Genomic DNA, 20,225 nt, shown 5'->3' with positions numbered 1-20,225 from the left:
AGACATTTCTTTTTTCCTTGCCACATACAAGGATACGTCAATCCAAGCTGCCAACGGTTTATTGAAAGTTCACCACCTGGTTCTATTATCAAGAAGTGCTCGCTTCCGTATACAATTCACATTCCAGCATAAAAGAAGTCCAGACCCAGAGGACAAAACAAGGAGACCCCCCCTTCTCTCCCTCCTGGTGGGATTCTCAGTGGAAGAGTCTTGGCGTCCCTGAAATTGCATTGCCTTGATGTCTGCAGAAAACAAATTCAGCATCAACGACTATTAAGATCATCTTCAACTCTATCCAAAGCCTCCAAAAAGCAAGAACCCCTAACCCTAGTGACATCATCATAGCACCTGAGTAACCATGGTCTGCACTCATGCATGTGGTTTCAAATTAGAGCTACAACTTCATGATGGTGCTTTAATGGCGCTCTGCATCTCTATTGTATTCGAGTCCCTTGAACACGAGGGGGATACAGATACAGCTTCCTTTGGAGTGCGTCTAGTCCCCAGAGCCACAGGTCGCTCTTCGAGTGCGCAACCTCTCAGACCTCTGAATCTGGCAAAGATCCCTTTGCAGGGATTCTCACCCTGTGGTCAGAAGAGAACATTAACTTGTTAATACGTTTTCACGTGTTACGCATTCTACCTTACTCTTGAATATTAATAACTGAGTGAGGACACCTATGCAGGTCCTAAATCGTCATGCCCTTCTATGCTGACTAATGTTGGGCTTATCTTTTGTAAATGTGGTCTGGGACACCATAAGACAATTTAATCCCTGTGCATGGCTTTGGTTCCTATATTCCTTGAATACACACCCAGGGAGGAGCTTCTGGACTTTTCAAAATGTCTGCCACTTAATGCATTATTGGCAGAGTTGTATGAGTGTTACCAGTTTACACATCAGCAAAGAACACGTCTGCCTTGTCGGTAACAGAGCCTCATGCCTGTGGCCCTCACAACCCTCTGTCTGACTCAATCCCTGATGCTCGGAGAGAGGGACACGTGGAACATGTGGAGGACACAGCATGGCAGGGGCCCAAATATGTGAGCACTGAAAACGTACACCCACTGTTGGCTTATATTTCCAGTGTTCACACTACTTGGCATAAATGTCACCCCCTGACACAGCATTGTTAGCATTTGCGCCAGAGGAGCGCTTCTATTTTCTCCTCCCACAGAGGGAACAGCTGTTTAGGTGGAGAACCTGCCTTGGTGCAGAACTCTGGATGTGAATGGAAGTGTAGCCTGCAACATTCTGAATTATCCTAGATATTTACTAATTTTTACGATCAACTGATGGAAATTGTCTGATGCGTTGCCTTACCAGCATCGCCACTGCCGAAGAGGGCAACGTTTACATCAGGCGCAGCATTTCCAGCCTTTCTTGTCATCGACACTTGCAGTACTGTTCTGGAAGTTGAAGTAGCCATCCGGTAAAAGATGTCGCAATGCATTTCAAAAGCCAAGCACAATTCACCAAACAAAGCAACGTTCTCAAATGTCTCTTGTTGGTAATTGTTGAAGATTCAGGACTGGGTAAAGAGAACAGCTTTTCCCACACTAGAAGGCCACCTCAAGGAGCAAAGAAAGCAATGGGGCATTTGTATAGGGAATATAGTCAGTTTATTGAGTGCGTGTTTATGTGTGTGTGTTTACTTATGGTGAGTTCTAATTAAAGATGTTATTTAGTGTGTGAACCTACTTGTTTAAACATAAAATTTGACCGAGTTCCCCAGTCGATAGCCACAACTGGGGAGTAAAGAATGTGGACAAACTGATCAGACATCACCGTGCTTCATATAAGTAGAAACTCAACCATCCACCTATTCTTGCCTTTTTGCCTTCGTCAGTCTTTTTCTTTTTGCAACCAGACCTACCTTCTGATACTTTGAAGCCATTTTACTACTTAGAAAGGTTAGGATCTGCAATCACTCCTCACAATCCCTGAACTTGAAAGCTTCATACAGAGGTTAGGATCTTAAATCCCTCCCCACAACTCTGGAGCTTGAGAGCTCCATGCAGATGTTCGGATCTTCAATCACTCCTAACAACTCCTGAGCTTGAGAGCTTCATACAGAAGTTAGGATCTTAAATCTCTCCTCACAACTCTGGAGCTTGAGAGCTCCATGCAGATGTTAGTATCTTCAATCCCTCCTCACAACTCCTGAGCTTGAAAGCTTCGTGCAGAGGTTAGTTAGAATTTCCAATCCCTCTTCACATCTCCTGAGCTTGAAAGATTCATACAGGGGTTAGAATCTTCAGTCCTTTCTCAGAACTCCTGAGCTTAAAAGCTTTATACAGAGGTTAGAATCCTGAATACTTCCCCACAATCCATGAGCTTAGGAGCTTGGCTTCTGAATAACTAGCTGTTGCACAAAGGAAACTGTCTTGACTCATGGATTTCATAGGTGGAGCCACAAAGGACCCTATCATTAAAAGTGAATGTGGCTCCCCATTTGCTATTGCACGTTGAACAAAAACTTGAAGTAGAGAAGGCAACTCATTAAGCATTTAAAAAACAAACATCTAACTTATCTGCAATTGTTATCCAATTTCAATATCAGATGAGGTAACATGACATGAGTGGCTGCAGATACACCTGCTTAGCATACACCTGCCAACTAGTGTTGGGCTCAGATGTTTGCAAGTAGTTTTTCTTTGTGGAAGTCTCTCAAGTCAAGATGGGGTGTGACTTCTCTTGGAGTATGTTGCTCATGGCACTGACTCCATCTTAGATTGTTTTTTTTCTGGCATTAAGATCAGAGATTCTCTGAGTAGGCTCTAAGGTCATCCTATCCCTAGCATGTTTTCCACGTGGCTTGTTTGGTTACTCTTCCATTCCACTAAACTGGGTTCCACCGGGCTCGAATATTGTCTTCTTACTGACGCACACAATTTTCAACAGCACTGAAGACCACCATTGACAACTTGAGACATCGGGCCCTATCCCCCACCCAGTGGCCCAGCACCTATTCCTTTCCTCTGTTGCCTGAGAATGCTACAAGAGTGAGAGAATGCACACTTTCCCAGAACTGTCCTCACTGACACTCAAAAACCCACCACAACCTATGCTTGTCCCCCGACTTCGACAATGCCTCTTGCCCATCATACTTGTTTTCTGCTCCAAAAAGATCCATCTGATAGAGACTTCTAGCTGCAGATTCCTTGCCTTTGAATTTCCTTGGCATCAGACTGGATGCAGAAACTTTTGTGTGAGCAGTACCCCTGCATGCTGTCGTGTGGCTTAGTTTGGTTCCAGTACACAAGCGTGCGGGTGTCAGTTCCCCTCTGTCTCTTTTTGAGAGTTAAAAAAAAAAAAATTGTCTACTATTTTTGGAGTGTGTTGAAGAAATGTCTTCTAGAAAGGCAAGTTTCAAGCCGCGTGGAGCATGTCACTGTATCATGTCGGTTACAGATCCCCATCTGGTCTGTTTATGGTGTCTTGAGCGCGACCACGACTCAAAGACATGCTTGGACTGCCAGGCCATGGCCCAAGAAAACTTTGAGGTAGTGGTCCCTAAAGCTGCTTGTGGCCTGGCAGTCAACACCAGCAAGCACGACTCCTTGGAGATCTCGGTCCCGATTGAGGAGAAGGTTGCGGGACTGCTCCAGGAGCCCGAAGTCCTCTTCATCACACTGGAGGTCCTCAGGACACTCGGGAAAGAGGCACAAAACTTCGACTTCGCCTTGTCTATCGGTCGATGAGTGAGGAACATCGGCGTTCCAGGCATGGTTCTGTGGAGTCGTTGTCAGGTCCCACATCGTGCCTCGCCCCATTTTTGGGAGACGGAGCGACTACTGCTCAGTTAAAAGACTTCTACAAGGCCATGCGCCTCATGTTTGAGCAGGCTGACCCCTCTGGAGCACCTTCGGACCCTGCGGGTTGGAGGAACCCATCAGGTTCCACAGCAACAGCTCAGGCCTTGCCTCTTATCGGGTCTCATGGATCCAGATCTGTGCCTGTCGTGCCAACATGACCTTCTCCGGCACTGATCCCAACGTGATGCTCCCGACAGTGCCGGCGTACACCGAGGGCACCAGCACCATTCTCATTCCCAACACTGATTCCGGCCCCGGTAGGGCCCATTGGTCCTAGGTCGTTGCCTGAGCGTTTTTGGAGCAGCCAGACATGGGGAAAGAGTGGGAGGGGTCATTGGACCCTTTAGAAAAACAGTTAGAGACCCCAACTACATTGGACTGGTATGAGGAACTAGGAGATGCCAGATACTGGCTTGCTCTCATCCCCTATAGTGGCTATGGAAGAGGGAGCATCTTATGAATGGTGGTGAAGAGAGCAGCGGAGATCCTTGGTCTCAAAAGGACGTGCTTCAGCCTGGGGCCTCCTCATCTGAACCCCTGTTGCCCTGTAATGAACCACTGACTGGTGTCCTGCTGGTAACCTGGTGCAAGCCCAGTAAAGGGGCTCCTGTGAACAGGACAATTGGTCATCACCATCGCCCTGCCTGGGTGATCCTAGTTTCCTCACCCAACACCCCACCCTAGAGAGCTTGGTAGTCCAAGCCTCAACTTCCCATGGCACGTTCCCTGCTGCTTCCCTAGACAGGAAATCCAAGAGGCTAGATAGCTTAGGCAAGAAAATGTTTTCTTCCACAAGCCTAGCATTGCAGTTGGTGAACACTGTAAGTCTGTTGGGCCGTCATTCCCCTACCTCGTGGGGTGCGGTTGCACAAGTGCTGCCACAGGTCCCGGAGGAGGCTGGGGCCATCTTTTCCCAAGCTGTAAAATACAGGAGAGATGCAGCAAAGTTCACCATCAGGTGTGGTTTGGAAAAAACTGACTCACTGGGCAGAGCAGTTTTGTTAACAGTGGCCTTGAGGTGCCACGCCTTGCCGAGAACGTCTGGCTTTTTGGGGGATGTCCAAGCCAACCTCATGGACATTCCCTATAATGGGACCCGTTTCTTCGGAGAGAAGGCAGACTTGGTGCTGTAGCTCTTCAAGAACTCACGGGCTATGGTCAAGTCATTGGGCCTCTTGGTGACACCTTGCCCCCAGTCTGTCTTTCACCCCTTTCGTGGCTACGGAAGGGGCGTGCCATCTCCCCAACCCTATGCGAGCCACCATCCTGCGCAAGCTCCCCAAGCTGTGCGAGGATGTGGACGGGGGGCATTCAGACCCTTTGGGTCTGGTAGCCTGAAGTCGTCCGCCACCAACCTCCCGGCAGCTGCAGCCTCTAAGCCCCCCTAGTCTGGTTCTGCAAGACCATGGGTGCCCAGTTGGATGGAAAATCAACCATAGCCCCTCAGGACAGGAGAGCCTGCTCCTATTGGGACAGGGGTATCAGAATAAGTCTTGTTCTGGTCAGTGAGAACTAGGGTTATGGAAGATAATTAAAAATACCTCAGTGCCTGTCTAAAGATAATACTTTTACAAGTCAGTGATGTAACAATGATCTCAGTGAATCAGCATACCCTAATCGCTACCTTATGCAAAGTATAAAGTATTGTCTTTAGAGCCGTTGGGGCTCTCCGCAGCTTAACTGTCATCCAGCCCAGAGACCGTTTTGTCAAGGGAATCCGATAACTAGTACATGGAGGACGTCGACCCGGCAGTAAAAAAGCGCGTTAGTAGGGTACTAGGTAGAGAGATAAGTGAGAACTTTATTGATGATCATGAATCTACATGGGTTAAGCCTGTTTTTCCTCTGTGACGTACTGCACAAAACAAATGCTGCTTTATTAGGAATGTATTCCTGAAAATTAAAAGTAGTGGTTGGTTTTAATAATGGTGTCTCTTGGTTGGTAATGTGCAACAGTGCAGGGCAGCATCTTTGATTTAAAAATAAGGAAAAGATTCCTGCACATGACCTCTGAGACTTCATTTGTCTATTTCTTGGTTTATTGCATCAAAACCTTACTCATCAGGCGAACAACTTACGAAAATAAATTTACCAGGGTGACTCTCACGACTGGGGGTACATTGCATTTGAGAAGAGATGTATATAATCTCTGTACGATATCTCTATACAATACCCCTTTAAAGCCAATGAAATCTTATGTTAAATTTTAACAATATTAGCAGGCTCCAACGGGCACGAAAACCAACCCGGGATAAAGCTGCCACCTACAATAACAGTATTTCCCCGGCTTTTTTTTAAGCTGGCAAAAATCACAGGTCTTAGAAAATAGAAAATTAAAAGCTCATTCTGAGGCCTTTTTGACATTCAATGACCATTTGATGAACTGTAGGTGACTTGCTTTCTGTCTAGCCAGGGGTCTCCAACCTTTTTTGTAGTAAAAGCTACTTATGTTGGTGAAAATCATCCAGAGCTACAAATATTATTTAAATTTTAATACTGACCACATCAGACAAGTTAATATGTTTGTTTTAAATACAAACTTTTCAGTTTTTGTAGGATCGGCTACACCCAGGAGAGCTACTCATGGGTAGCTCGAGAGCTACTAGTAGCACACGAGCTACTTGTTGGAGACCCTGGCCGCTAGAGCTTTTGTGTGTTTGTCAATGGAAGGATGAATGTAAAGACAGGGAAATGCAAATAAGGCGCTTCAAAGACCAACAACAGTTGAACACGCCTTTACTCTAAGGATGTCTGAGTTTTGACGGTTTTCCCAAACAACAATTTTTATATTTAAAGAAAGCAGAACCGCTTGCAGCCTTTCCATGCATGGACGGTGTGGGAAGGCTCTTTTGAAGACGTGTGGGTACGACCCAACAGAAGCACCCCCTCTCCGTATGATCTTTAGAGAATAAAGCAGGTTCTTCCCTTTGAAGCGGTGGAGGATCTGACGAGCTCCAAGCTGCTGCCAGAGGCTCCACGAGCCCAAGGTCCAGACTTGCCTCCTCACACCCAGACAGTAGCGAGAGAAACAAAGAGCTCTCATGCAAGGTGGATAGCTTTTCACCTAGAGGCATGATGGGAAAGCAAATATTGAAGCCACAATAGCAGGTACAACTGAAAAAGAAACACAAAGTATCAAAAATGTGCTTCTGGGAACTGGGTAAAGAGAGGGGGTGGAAAAGCAGTTGTAACAGGAGGGGCAGCTTTGTACACCGAGGGGTTGTACTACACAAAGGTCACTGCATGTGTACATTACATGCAGCAATGCCACCTGCAATCTGACACATCAGCTGCTCCAGGGACCGCATATTGATGCTTACATTTGTTTATGTCTCATTAAAATGAGTAAAAGAGCAGGGACTTGTACACTGTGCATACACAAAAACATTGCTAGATCGTCAGCCCCAGAATTGTTTGGAAAATTCCCCTACTTAATCCCATAAGCATGAATTCTGGAGAAATAGTATAACATATGACCCAAGGGGAGAAACTGGAGAACCCACTTTTGCTGACCGCTGCCGGATCGGATTAAGGGCCGTTTTCATAGGTGATGATATAGATGTTCAGCCAATATTCCTGTCAATTTCTAATCGGAAGGTGGACCGATCGCAATGCAAGGGCACCGGAGGGCCACCGGAAGACATGACATGCCTTCTTTCATCCTTCACGGTCTCTGGCAGCTGTAGGTATATGTAACTTGGTGCTCAGGTTCATTCAGAGAGGAGGTATAAGGCTCTTTAGAGAGGAGCAGGAAGGTGGTTAGAGTAGAAAGGGGTTGCACTACTAATGCCCTTGCACTCTACCCCCGTCTCCTGCAGATGGAGCTTTCATCTGCATGACATTACGCCTTCGTTCCGTGCTGAAGCCATTGGGATTCCACTGGTGGGCATGGAGTGCTGCTTACATGTCTAACGTGGCTTCATCTGTTTGGAATGTTGTCGGAGTCTCTGTTAAAGGTGGGATCGAGGTGGGTTTAAGTGCTGCGAAGAAGGAAAAAAATAGTTTGAAAGTCAATGCTACAAAATGAGAAAGCGGGAGAAAAAGATATAAACTCCAAAGAGACATAAAAATGTATGCAAGAAAGATACGAGGAGCCTAGTACTAATTTCTTGCAGGCGGATAGGCATGTAGATGGAAACAGACAAACTCTTGGCTGGGTTACGCCTCCTCCTTACCTTTGGTTTAGTGGATGGGATAAAACAGGAATCTCCACGGTGGTGGATGTCTGGCAAGGTCCGCGCATCAAAACCTCTCAGACTCTGCAAGAACAGTTTGGTGTACATAGGCCCCAATTCTTTAGGGACATTCAGTTGTGCCATTCCCTTGGCCAGCGCCGTTATTTCCTTCTCGGTGTCCTCGGATGAAGCCCCTCTGGAATCACAAATCCTTATGGGGCCCATTGAGGGAAAGGGGATTGCTCAAATTTCCAAATCCCTCATAATTAACTCCCAGGACTTATTTACACCCCTAAGATCCCGGTGGGAACAGTGGGTGGGACTCCTAGAAGTTTCAGATTGGAGGGATGCCCTCATGTCGCCCAGGGTTTAGGTCATCTCATCAAGACTTCAACGTATCCAGCTTCATTTTCTACATATGCTAAACAAAACACTGGAGTGGTCCTGGCGCGCTGTCACGCTGGAGACACCAGTGTGCTGGCGCTGCTCGAAGCCGTCAGCCCACTTCTATCACATGGTATGGGAATATCCCGTGATTGCCAAGTACTGTCAAACTATCCCCACCACGCTCCCTAAAGTGATTGGTTGAAGTCCTGACAGGCATTAGTGACAAAGTTGGGGATAGGACTCTGGTGGGTATCGGTGTGGCTTTGGCGAAGAGGAACTTTGCCAGATTCTGGAGAGTGGCTTCCTCTCCAAAATTGGTTCCTTAGAAGTAGGCAATGGATTGGTGTGCCACACAGGAGATATCAATCTACACATCCCAAGGCTGCTCCAAGAAGTATGAAAAAATCTGGGGGAAATGGTTGACATATCATGGGATGCTTTAAAATGTATGCTTTTGGAATGTTCTGTATTGTGCAACATGTGAAATTGTGCCATATCTTAGAAGGTGGCTATGTAACACAGTAGTTATGTGATTAAAAATCAATACATTAGAAAAAAAGACACACTCTCTTATACTCGGAGCATCCTGCCTCTTTAATCTGTAAAAGAAACAAAAATGAAGACTCACACAGACAACCGGCACATTGTGCTGTATCCAAAAACAAATGATTAGTTGTAAACATTTTGCTTCTGCATCCAATGAATATGAAGGTACCACAGCATTAACCAAGGCACCAATGATGCTCTAATATGACGAACTAAAGTGGTATTGTTTGTAAGAGGGAATGCTTATGTCACCTTGTTGACAACTACTCACATGCTTGATCACTTCATGCCACTTACATGACAGCATCTCTTACTGTTTGCAGGCAAGAGCTTTACCTTGACTATCACTGTCTTCACGAACCCGCCCCAAGTGGCCACCTACCACAGAGCTATTAAAGTGACGGTGGACGGACCCCGCGAGCCCAGGAGTGAGTACTTCAAGCTTTTGGCCATTCATGTTTGAGTGAACATTTGTTCTTTTGCGCCCATTTTAGTCTCAACATGTAGAATGTGGGTTACTTTGCCAGCACTGATTAACCAATGGATGTCACGCTGCCCTAACTGATAGCGCTATTTGATCGTTGACATAAAACTTACTCCATCAAGCACTTGCACCACATCATGTTACAGACAGGCTGTACTAGATTTGTGCATGCTCCTCCTTCTGGTTTCCGGGGGCACTTAGAGCAATGATTGCATGCTTGAGTATTGCCACTGCTGTGTTCAGTCATGCTTCAGTAATTGGTGCAGATTGCTTGCTCGGGTAGCTTTAGTGAGACACAGCTAATCCCTCTTGGTTTTTCTGTCTGTCTGGGAAGCTGAAACTTGTGCTTGTTATCAGTTTTATGAAGTTCTGTGGCTGCAGACATGATACAGGTTTTACTTTTTGTTCGTAGACTTTGCAGAATTATTAGGATTAAACAGGTCTCACTGTTCTTAATTAAGTATATTTAGAGATTAAGACTGATTTTAAGATTAGCTAGGAATAAAATGTATCTTCTGATGGGAGCATTGTGCTCCCAGCAATGCCTTTGATCGCTATGTGCTTGAGGCAATGCTTTTCAGTCTTGTATTTTGTAGTTTTTTAAATGTATACTCACGGTTTGATTTCAGTCTCCTGGATGTGTTCAGAGTACACAAGGACAATAATACCTGTCCATTTCACAACTATCTAACTTTTAGAGCAGGTGCCAATGATGTGGCATCGGTCAAATGCTCTGTCTATACAGGTAACATTTCCTACATTTTTCATAATAAGGAATTTGTCAAAATCTATTCAAAAATATCATGTGCTTTCCCAAATGTTGCTCAACAAGGCCCAGATTTCCATATGCAACATCTGGTACATAGGATCTTATGCCTAACATGAACTTACGAATAGGACAGTTACAACTGCCCCATCCAACCTGCTGGTGCCAAGGCCATAAATTCGGTACACCTTGGTCTGAAAGAGCAAAAGAATATGGGATATAACCAGTGCTTGGTTTGAGGCTGTGATTTCCGGTGCTTAGCACCTGCACTTCCTTGTCAACACTGGTTCTTATGATAGTCTGCCACATGGTGGCGCTGTTTACAGAGTTTAAAGATGAGCAGAACAACAGTTGCTAAGTATACATTGTGCATTAAAAACAACCAGTTCCTTCCTCTCAAGCCCTTGCTATACCTTTGAGGTTCTGGAATAGCTTAAAATGACCCACTCGTAGGAGTACAATGGTTAGTAAGTGTGTAATTGACAGCGCTGGCAGGATAGTGGGTGGTGCAAGCTGAAGAAGCCTCCTGACGAGGCCCCCGTACTTATTTTCTTACAAAATTAAGCAGTGGATATAACATAATGATATACACCATTTAAAAGCCATGCAGCCTGGACTCTCAAAAGCCCTGCCCGTGTGGTGCTGGCTCTCTGTGCTAGTGAAGAGTATAATGTACAGATTCAGGTGGAGAGGGATGGGGAAGCTGTGCGGGGGTGGTCCTCTCTTAATTTTGGGTGAGGTAGGAGAGGGGTGGACGGAGGGTGCTGGGATGGATGGCAGGATGCTAGGCGTAACATAGGGTATTGGGCTAAAGGAGGGGAGGCCGTGTTGTACCATGTTGTGTACGTCTTTCCCATGACTCCTCTAACATTGCATAGCTGTTGAAAGAAGTGACAGATGATTTGGTGACCATATACAACAGGAAAGTTTAGATTGGTAAAAGTGAGTAACAGCAGTGTTATAAGTGACATCATGGGTAAGTTGAGCTTCGCTCTCTGTGGTCATTTACAACTCTGTTGTGAAAAAACATCCCTGTTATTCACTCTTATCCATCTATAACTCTATATGCACTGTAACAGTAGATACAGTGATGCTAAAAATAATACACCATTGCAAGAAATTGGTTTATTAGTTAAGAGGAGTGGAAGCCTCACTCAAATAATCACACTGTCCTTGTCAGGGTGCACCACAAAAGTCACTAAATAAACCTGTGCTTAACCCTCTGGTAGCTTGGCACAAAAGCAGCCAGGCTTAACTTATAGGCAATGTGTGAAGTATTTATACAGCACTCAAGCAGCAATAAAATGAAAACACAACACAAGAAAAATCTGAAATCAATTCAGAAAAACAGTGTTATTTTAATTAATAAAATGCCATTGAAATGACAGAAATGCAACCATTAGAACCAGAGTTATGATGTTTTATAGTTTCTAGTGAAAACAACACTAAAAGAACACAAAGCACCAATTGTGGTTATCTAGTCATGGTAGATTGAGGTAAAGTCACAAATTCAAGCTGAACTCAATGGATTCTGTGTCGGACAGAGGGATCAGGTTCGTCCACTAAACATTTTACATTCTTTAAATCTAAGACTATGGGGGGCTGCAGTGGAGCTTTGCTTCATTGATTGACCCAAGGATGCTGTTGTTGGTGTGAAGAGCAGGTCGAGCATTGTGAACAGGCGCTGTTTGAGGCAAAGAGTTTTTTGTCACTGGAGCTTCGTGTCGGTTGTCAGTGCAATGGTTGCAGTTGGCACTGGGTCTTGGAGCTGACATGAAGAGCAATTTGTCACTAGAGATTCACGCCAGTGGGTGGCGCGAGGAGTCCATTTGCAGAGAGCCCAAAAAGCTTTGGCTTTTCACCTGGAACTCAGGAATTGTAATTTTGGGGTAAGAGGAGTACACTCTCATGCCAGCCAAGCGTCCAAGACCAGAAGGGACACCTCTTGGGGATCAGAACTCATTCAGGCAGGTCCAGTTGGTGATGAACAGTTGCACAGAGGCCTCTGGAAGCTTGTTATGTCCCTGTAGCTCAAACAGGAGTTCAGCTAACTGTTCCTTGGAGTCACTTCTGGGGAGCCTGTATTCCAGGCAAACAGGTCCAGTGTTTCTCCTTCGGAAAGCAGGGCAGTCCTTTTACTGAATCTCCCACAGGTCCAGAAGTGTTCTGATGAAGGTGCCACTTTTATCCCCAGTGCCATCCTGTGGATGGGGTATGCCCCCATTATCTAACCTTCCCCCTTTCCTGAGTTTGGCCCCAAACTGTTTAGGGTAACAAACGCCAGGCAGACAAAGGGCAAATGTGAGCTGCGTTTGCCCTGAGTTTAACCATTGAAGCTCAGGAAGGCTAAGTACACTCCCGGCCTCCAGAACACCATGCTCAGGAGAGAAGTGCCCTGTCCTACACTCAAGGCCTTTTTGTCCCCATGTCTGGAAGGAATACATAAAACACCACAAGACAGCCATTCACAGTCATGTGATCCTCGACACAGGTAGAAAGGCACACTTGGCTTAGGCAGAAAAATGCCAGCTTTCTAACAATGGCCTTTTCAGAATAGTACCTTAAAATTCAAGTTTACTATCAAAGAGGATTTTAAATTAGAATTAATTTGAGTGGAAGAAGCATTTCCCTATCTGTTCCCAAGCCAAAGTTATCACTTATTAAGTGTAATAAGGTAACCCCATGTTAGCCTTAGGGAGAGAGAGCCCTACAACAGTAAAAAACGACTTTAGGGGTGGTTCATTGTCAGGACTTGTAAAACCTAAGTACACATGTGCTGCTTTTTAAATACCATGCACCCTGACCTAGGAGTGGTTAGGGCCTCCCTCAGAAGTTACTTATTAGTAATAAAAAGGAAAGTTTATGCCTGGCAAAAGGTTTATTTCACTAGGTCGAAATGGCAGTTTAAATCTGGAGTACAGATTGGAGTGGCAAGCCTGAGACATATTTTACAATATACTTAAGTGGGTGGCGCAATGAGTGTGCTGTCCATTTGAAACATTTAATTTATAAACCGCGGGTACAGGTAGTACCGTTTACTAGGGAATTATAAGTACATTAAATCAACCAATCTGGTGTAGGCCAAGTTTACCATGTTTTCAAGGGAGAGCACATTACATTATCACTGGTTACCAGAGTAAGGTGCACAGAGTCCAGAGTTCACGGATGGAGGGTGCCAGGTGCAACAACCACATGTAATGCAACAGAGTAATGAACCATTGGATATTTTAATTTAAAGTTGTGTAGTGTAACCTATGAAACAGTATTAGAGCTGAGGATTCACATGATAGCACTTTATCTGTGCCTGCTCTTGAGTTGAAGTGTGGCCTGTCACCTGGCATGATGCAAGGTTGTGTCCTGCCATATGCTTATAATGATAATACACTCAGTCTCATGCCTTTTCAAAGGTGATCTTTTGAGATGGGTGTTTCATTCTCTTGGTGAAGTGCAGGTTATTGTGCGTGACTGGAAGTGTACCCTGTGAGTGTATTCATTTTTTTCTATAATGCATTGAAACAAGATTGTTCTCTGTGTACCCTGTGAGCGTTTTCATTTTTTTTAATAATGCATTGAAATTAAGTTGTTCTCTACACAGAATATTAATTCAAAACAATTTATATACAGTAGAACAGGTGTATGAAATTAATATTCTGTTATTTTCAGTTGTATTTCCTTTTTGTTGTTTTTCTGAAGCCAGTGTGCAAATGAAAGATTTTTTGTATATGTGCTTGCAAATCCGAACACCCTTAAAACTACACTTCTCTTTTTTCTGGGAAGCCTTTCGGGAAGCTACTCCATCAGTGATCTACTGTGTCCAGCAGAGCACTTGTGGCACAATATTAAGTGGTCAATAGCACCAGCCCTGAAGACCTTGGTTCCTCAAACTGAAGCTGTTGGTCTAAGGAGACATCAGCATTGCAACCTTCTGCTTGATCAAACACACTGTCTTTCTCAGAGCATCCTTCTGAATGAAAGGCTTAGAGCTGCCACTCATTCACAACACATTATCATAAGGACTTACCCATCAAGGTTGATTCCAGACTCACGAATGAAGGTAGACCTACTGTTCAACTGTGGGGTCAGCTTCAGTTGAAAGTTAAGGTGATGAAACCCTATGTCTGGCGATCAACGAGTTGCTCTACCTGTATGTGGTTGTGATGTTAAGCCTTAGAAGCAGGCATCCAAAGTGTCATCATCTCGTCCGCCCTAGGGTAGCCGCTGTGTTGCCTCATTTATGAGAATGCAGACTTCTGATGATAAAAGTTGGGCATTAGGAACTGTGAAAGGAATACAATGTACAGGTGCAGGCATATTGTGATTAAGTCACAATTTCCCCAGGTCTTATATTTAAAGAGGAAGTAGTCAAAGTACAAACATCTGGAGGTGCTGGGGAAAGTGTCATGTGAGAATCATAAAGTGTATGTTCTCAGTGTGCACTACATCCCTTTCTTACAATGGAACAAGGTACTGCAACCAGCAGGGGAAGTGAGTCTAAGGTACTTACTGGAATCCACGTCTTCTAGACAAAATATCCGGGTCCTAGGTCTTCAACCTCATGCCTTTGTGGTTCTCATGGCTTACACTTTGTAATAGTGTACTACAGCGACAGCTGCCGCAAATCTCAAGAGGGGGATGGGGGCGTAACGACACGGGTAATACTTAAATAATAAATAAAAAAATGTATTGTCCCCCGACTCCGCTGCTGCTGGCCGCCTTGGTCCTCTCCTGATGGTATTGGTGTCCCAGAGCAGTCCCTTGGACACCAGCACAGGCTCCCCATGCAATCCTGGTGCTGCTCTCATGCTATGTATAGCATGAGAGCAGCCCCAGGACTTGTCTGAGTGGCTTGGTCTGCTGCTCAGACAGTGCACTGGGGTCTGTGCAGTTTCTCTAACCCGGCTCTGCAACACAGCCAGGTTGGTGAAACCTAAATGCGCATGTCAGTTTGGCCGGCCTAAGACGGTCAGCCAAACTGACATGCGCACTTAGTGCACTCCACTGCATTCCTCCTCCCCCCGCCCTTGCCCCAGCCCCGCCCCTCCCTGCACATGCTGACTGAGCCAGCAGCTGAAAAATAAAATGATAATGAAATATCGTTGTATTTTTCAGCTGCTGGCTCTTAGCCAGTGGGGCGACACCCCTTCACCATTGTTGAGGAACCGCCCCTGGCGTGCTACATTACTTAAGAACCTAGGGGCATATTTGGAAGCCCCTGAGCGCCGCTGTAGTGCAACTGTAGTGTCATTTCTTTTGACGCTACAGTGGCACTAAACAGGCCCTCGTCCTGCGCCCTATTTACAAAGTGGCATAATGATACCAATGCTCCACTTTGTAAACCCTTGCATCACATTAAACCTGCACCAGGTATGATGTATATAAGGGAGGTGTTCCCCCACAGAGAGGGCCCAAAAAAAATGGCGCAATGAAATCTACAAATTTTCACTGCACCATCCAAGCTTCATTTAAAGTGACGCTAGAGCTATATCCCATGGACCTCCCTGAGCTTTCCTGGACTAGCACCAACATTTTTGGGGCTAGTCCAGCAAAGCGCCACAACTGCGCCAAAGTGTTGGCATAGTTCCACAACTGTGCCAAAAATTTTGGTGCAGTTGTGCTAACGAGCGTCATGGTGTGCTGTATTGGAAATACAGCGCTACCATGGTGTCGTTAGGGGGGGCGCAGGGCAGGGCAAGGAAACTGGCACATCGGAGCGGATGCGCCAGAATTATATATTGTCCAGTTAATTGTCAGCAATAATTTTTTGAAAGCGACTTTAATTTAAATGCAACTTAGAGGAAGGCCTTTGAAGTTGGACATCTTACATGCACTTTTCAGACTGTTTTCCTGACATCCTCTCTATCATGCCTCACTCATTGGTGGTCGAGGATAAAGCCTGTAACAGAAGGGGACACCCACCTCTCCCTTTCGAGTGAGCAGGGCATAATTGATGGCTTATATTTCATGCTCTCCCTAGAAGGCTTTTAAGAGGCAGATTTATTGTTCCTAATAAGGCATGGCCTTTCAGAAGCATCCATTGCAGGCTCCCTCCAGAAGGCGAGGCTGAGCTCCCACACAGCATCTGAAAGATAGTTCTTCAGCTGCGAGCATATCGAGCGCTGTCACGTCACAAACAACGTGTTTTCTAATAAATACATCTGGCATCTGCAGCTGGACCGGCTTCACAGGAGCGCCTGATCACCACCATCCACTGCAAGATTAATCACTACCCCATGGCACCCGCTCTGGTTCTTTCACTTTGATCTTTTCAAGTTGTGATTCATCTCAGCATTGAAACATCTCTTCAGAGGGGCCCAGACCATGACTTATTAGACAGTTAGCATGCATGAAATAAGGCAAAAAGTACACAACGTCCATCATGCCAACTAGCCAAGTCTGCAAAAACGAATAAACCTAACAAAAAATCTTGACATAAAATGCAGTAGCACAAACCTGGCATTCTCTATTGTGGGAGCTTCATCACAATCTTCCTGTAAGTCTAGATCTGGTATCACACCTGCTGGTGGTCGCCAGTAGGTTGGTAGAGTTAGTTTCCATTCAAAAAAGCGTTTTTGACTTGCCTATATCTTTGGCGCCGGTTGATGAATCTTTACGGAATTTTCCCCAAATATTTGATGCTTACTTCAGCTGCTGTCTAGAAAGTTTTGGGGTGATCTGTCAAGCGGGGGCTGAGAAAAAGGGGGGGGGGCCCAAAACACATTTTCCCCATGTTTATTTCCATAGAGATTTTGAACACAACTACAGCACGAACTGCTGGGCAGATTTACACTAAATTTGGCAGAAAGCTAGCTCTTGGTCTAGAAAGCGTCCTTTTGTGATTTGATGTAAATCCGTCCAATAATTTTCTCGTTATTAAATGAAAACCAAATTTGTATATACAGGGATGCGGACCCTCCTAGGATCCTCTGCGGATTCGGGGAGAAAAGCTGATGAACAAAAAGTGGCCTGCAACATTTCTCTTAGTTGTGGCCAGCCAATCACGGGAATGGTGTTGGCGCGTGGATTCGCAAATCTACCCGGATCCACAGTGGATCTGGGTCTCTAGATGTACATAAATCTTTTTACTTTAATAACTCCAAAACTACTGAACAGATTTACACCAAATTACAAAAAGCACTCTTGCTGGACCAAGATCCTGCTTTCTGCTAAATTTGGTGTAATTCCGTTCAGCAGCTCGGGCTGTAGTCGTGTCTAAAATCGCCCCTTTTTCTCGGCCTCTGCTTGACACATCACCCCGAAACTTTACAGACAGCAGCTAAAGTGACTGACACACTAGTCTTTCATGAAGGTTCATCAAACGGTGCCAAAGTTATTAACAAAACAATTTTAAAAACAGAGAGATAGCAAGGCTCATCTGGGAGCTGGTTCCATTGATGGGGTTCAAGTAGATTAAAAGAGAGAAACTTGGAGACAGCATTTGGATCTTTGGGAGGTCTGTGGCTATGAGGTTGCTTGGTTTTGATGTTTAGTAATAATTTGAGATAGGTATTAAGGTGAGCGCCCATCTGTGGCAAAAAAGACAGGGCTGAATAGTATGTATAATACTTTGATGTTTGCCGACAACCATCTGATATGATGTCTTTAATGAGAGGTTGGGCAGTGTCTGGTGAGGCTACAGATATCCCTTGTAGCAAAGTTTAGCATCTTGTCTAAAGGTAGAAATGAGGAGAGGGAGGCAGGCCTGTAAGCTGTTGCCGTAATCTAGTTTGGTGAAGGAAAGAGCTGGGAGTAGTTTTTTGGCATTGTGGAGAGGGATGGCAGGGTGGACTTTGTGGTTATAAAGTACTCCAGCAGCTGTGACGTGGGTGGTTGTAAAGGCCTCCATGTAGATGTTTGTGTTGAAGGCCACTCTGAGGTACTGGCTTGAGTAGTACAGCTGGCAGATAGCCGGATCCGAGCTGATGTGCATGTGGATGATTTGAGATGATGGGCAAAAACAAGACTTATTGTCCAGCAAGATGACCTTAAGTCGGCGCCTAGGAGTAAAACCTGAGCTGACCAGACCTGAGGGGAGCGATTTAATGGTTGCATCGGCCCTCCTCAGGAAAACAGTGCATCAATAGGCACCCGGAAGTGACGTCCTACCTGATAGCCCCCAGTTCTCTGTTTCTCACTGAATTCAGATTTTACTAGGCGTTCCTCAGCGTGTTCAGTGCTTTTCTGGTTGACACAGCTGATAATATTTTCTGCGATGTTTTAGATTCCTGCGCTCAATGTTGAGAGTTTTTTTTTCTTTCAGAGAAGGCCAGGGGAAATGTGGGGCTTGGGAGGAATGCACTTCAGAGTAGAATGCCCTTAAATCTTGCTTAGTATTCTTTTTCGTTAACTGTCAGAAGCTGGGCCAGATGCCAAGCAGGAAATGACACATCGCAAGGCATTTGTGTTGTGCAACGTTCTGGGGAGCTGATGCAAGGAGACAGGGGCTGTTTGTGAATTCCTCAGCAAACAGAATGCATGGCAGGTCTTGTACTCAAAGCCTCGTGGCCTACTACAACAAAGGCACTGCCTGGTTTTCTATCTATCTCTCTCTCTCTCTCTCTCTCTCTCACACACACACACACAGAGTCTCAGACACGCGCACACCAACGTGCACACACAGATCCTCAAACACAAACACACACCACATCAAAGGTATACGAAGACAGGAAACTGCGCCAAGCTTGTCATACCCCGAGAACACAACCTACTTTATACACCCGAAGGCCTAGTTGGAGTAGTGTGCACAGAGAAGGAACAGTGTAAATCATACTTTAGACCTCAAGTGCAAATCGGTGCCATTGCTTGATAACGACTTGGGCACACTTCCAACAAAGTCACGATTGTACATTTTGCTAAGAAAGACTTTGCAAACTTTTCAAATGCACAACGCCCACTGCTACTGCTACTTAGTTTATTTTGGTTATTTTGAGCCATATTAGTCACTTAATAAACAATCATTTGCAATGCAATAGGTCGCGCATTTGCGAGAGTTAAAGCTACTGCCGTTGTAAATACCTAATTGGACTTTTCTTGCCACATATAGTGATCATCCCTGGCTTATAAATTGGTCCTTTCCTGCCACATAATTCCAGTGGCCCTGCATATAATTAAAGCACTTACATTTACCACCTTCTATCTGCTCGACCTAAAAATGAATTATTAATGAAGTAATACTGTCACAAAATGTACTGCATAATTAGGCATAAGTTGCCTTTTCTTGCTGCATAATTTACTCAACCCTGCAGCATAACTCCAGTGGCCCTGACTATAAGTTTAGAGATCAACCTACTAAGTAGTGTGCACTTGTGTGGCTGTGACATCTTCCTCTTTATGGATGCTATTGTTGGGTTGGTCGGTGTTTCGCTGTGTTAGATGCAGTCATAAAAATACAGTAAGCTTGAGCCTTCTTGTTGGGTTGGAGGCTTTTGGGTAAAGAGAAAACCTATGAAGGTTTGGCTGGTGGGACAGAGGAATGTTGTGGGCTCCTGACGGGACTACTGTGGTGATGTGTTGGTTGCACCGCTTCTCAGAACAGCTGTTCGGATTTCCTGCATTTCGTCTGCGAAAGAAAACGCCAAATTAAACGCAAGCTAAGCCCCTTAGACTTGGGATACGTGGCAAATGCTCCTGCATGAGGGTCAAACAAACAATTCTGCTAGAAACGTTAATAGGGATTGTTAATGGTTTCTCTTACCATTCCTGAAGTTTTCAGTCAACAGGTGTGACCGTGGTGTGACCTTTGGCAGGCAGAAGGAGTGACTCTGCGCATGCTTTATTAAGTATAGATGCTACCCACACTAACACATACAAATTATTTGCACCCACTTTTAAATGTCTATTAAAACTACATTTTCCACTCAGCCCATATACGTGCTGACATGGGTTCAGCAGAATGGTTTCCCACTAGGCACCTATTGATCTTAACCGATTTTGCTCTGCAGAACCTGTTGCTTGTAGACTTTACCACTAGTTTAATGTTGATATTTTCTTGTGCGGAAATAGGGGCAGTCATGCCTTAAATAAATACTGGAAGATTTGCTGAAAGGCTGGT

The 20,225-nt window shown here is 45.0% G+C and overlaps 1 protein-coding gene across 4 annotated transcripts in view; it reads left to right on the top strand.

The window, feature by feature from the left end:
• The window catches only part of RUNX2 (RUNX family transcription factor 2), a 283,911-nt gene that overhangs the window by 171,339 nt on the left and 92,347 nt on the right, over positions 1 to 20,225 (top strand). For all 4 annotated transcript variants that reach the window (XM_069236101.1, XM_069236102.1, XM_069236104.1 and 1 more), the window contains one exon: positions 9,251 to 9,355. In XM_069236101.1, coding sequence (XP_069092202.1) covers positions 9,251 to 9,355 — 105 coding nt within the window. The remainder of the gene's footprint in view (positions 1 to 9,250; positions 9,356 to 20,225) is intronic.

The sequence above is a fragment of the Pleurodeles waltl genome, chromosome 5 (genome assembly GCF_031143425.1).
Source record: "Pleurodeles waltl isolate 20211129_DDA chromosome 5, aPleWal1.hap1.20221129, whole genome shotgun sequence".
Classification (NCBI taxonomy): Eukaryota; Metazoa; Chordata; class Amphibia; order Caudata; family Salamandridae; genus Pleurodeles; species Pleurodeles waltl.
Note: the sequence above shows the minus strand (reverse complement) of the source record. Positions and strands in the feature narration are given on the sequence as shown.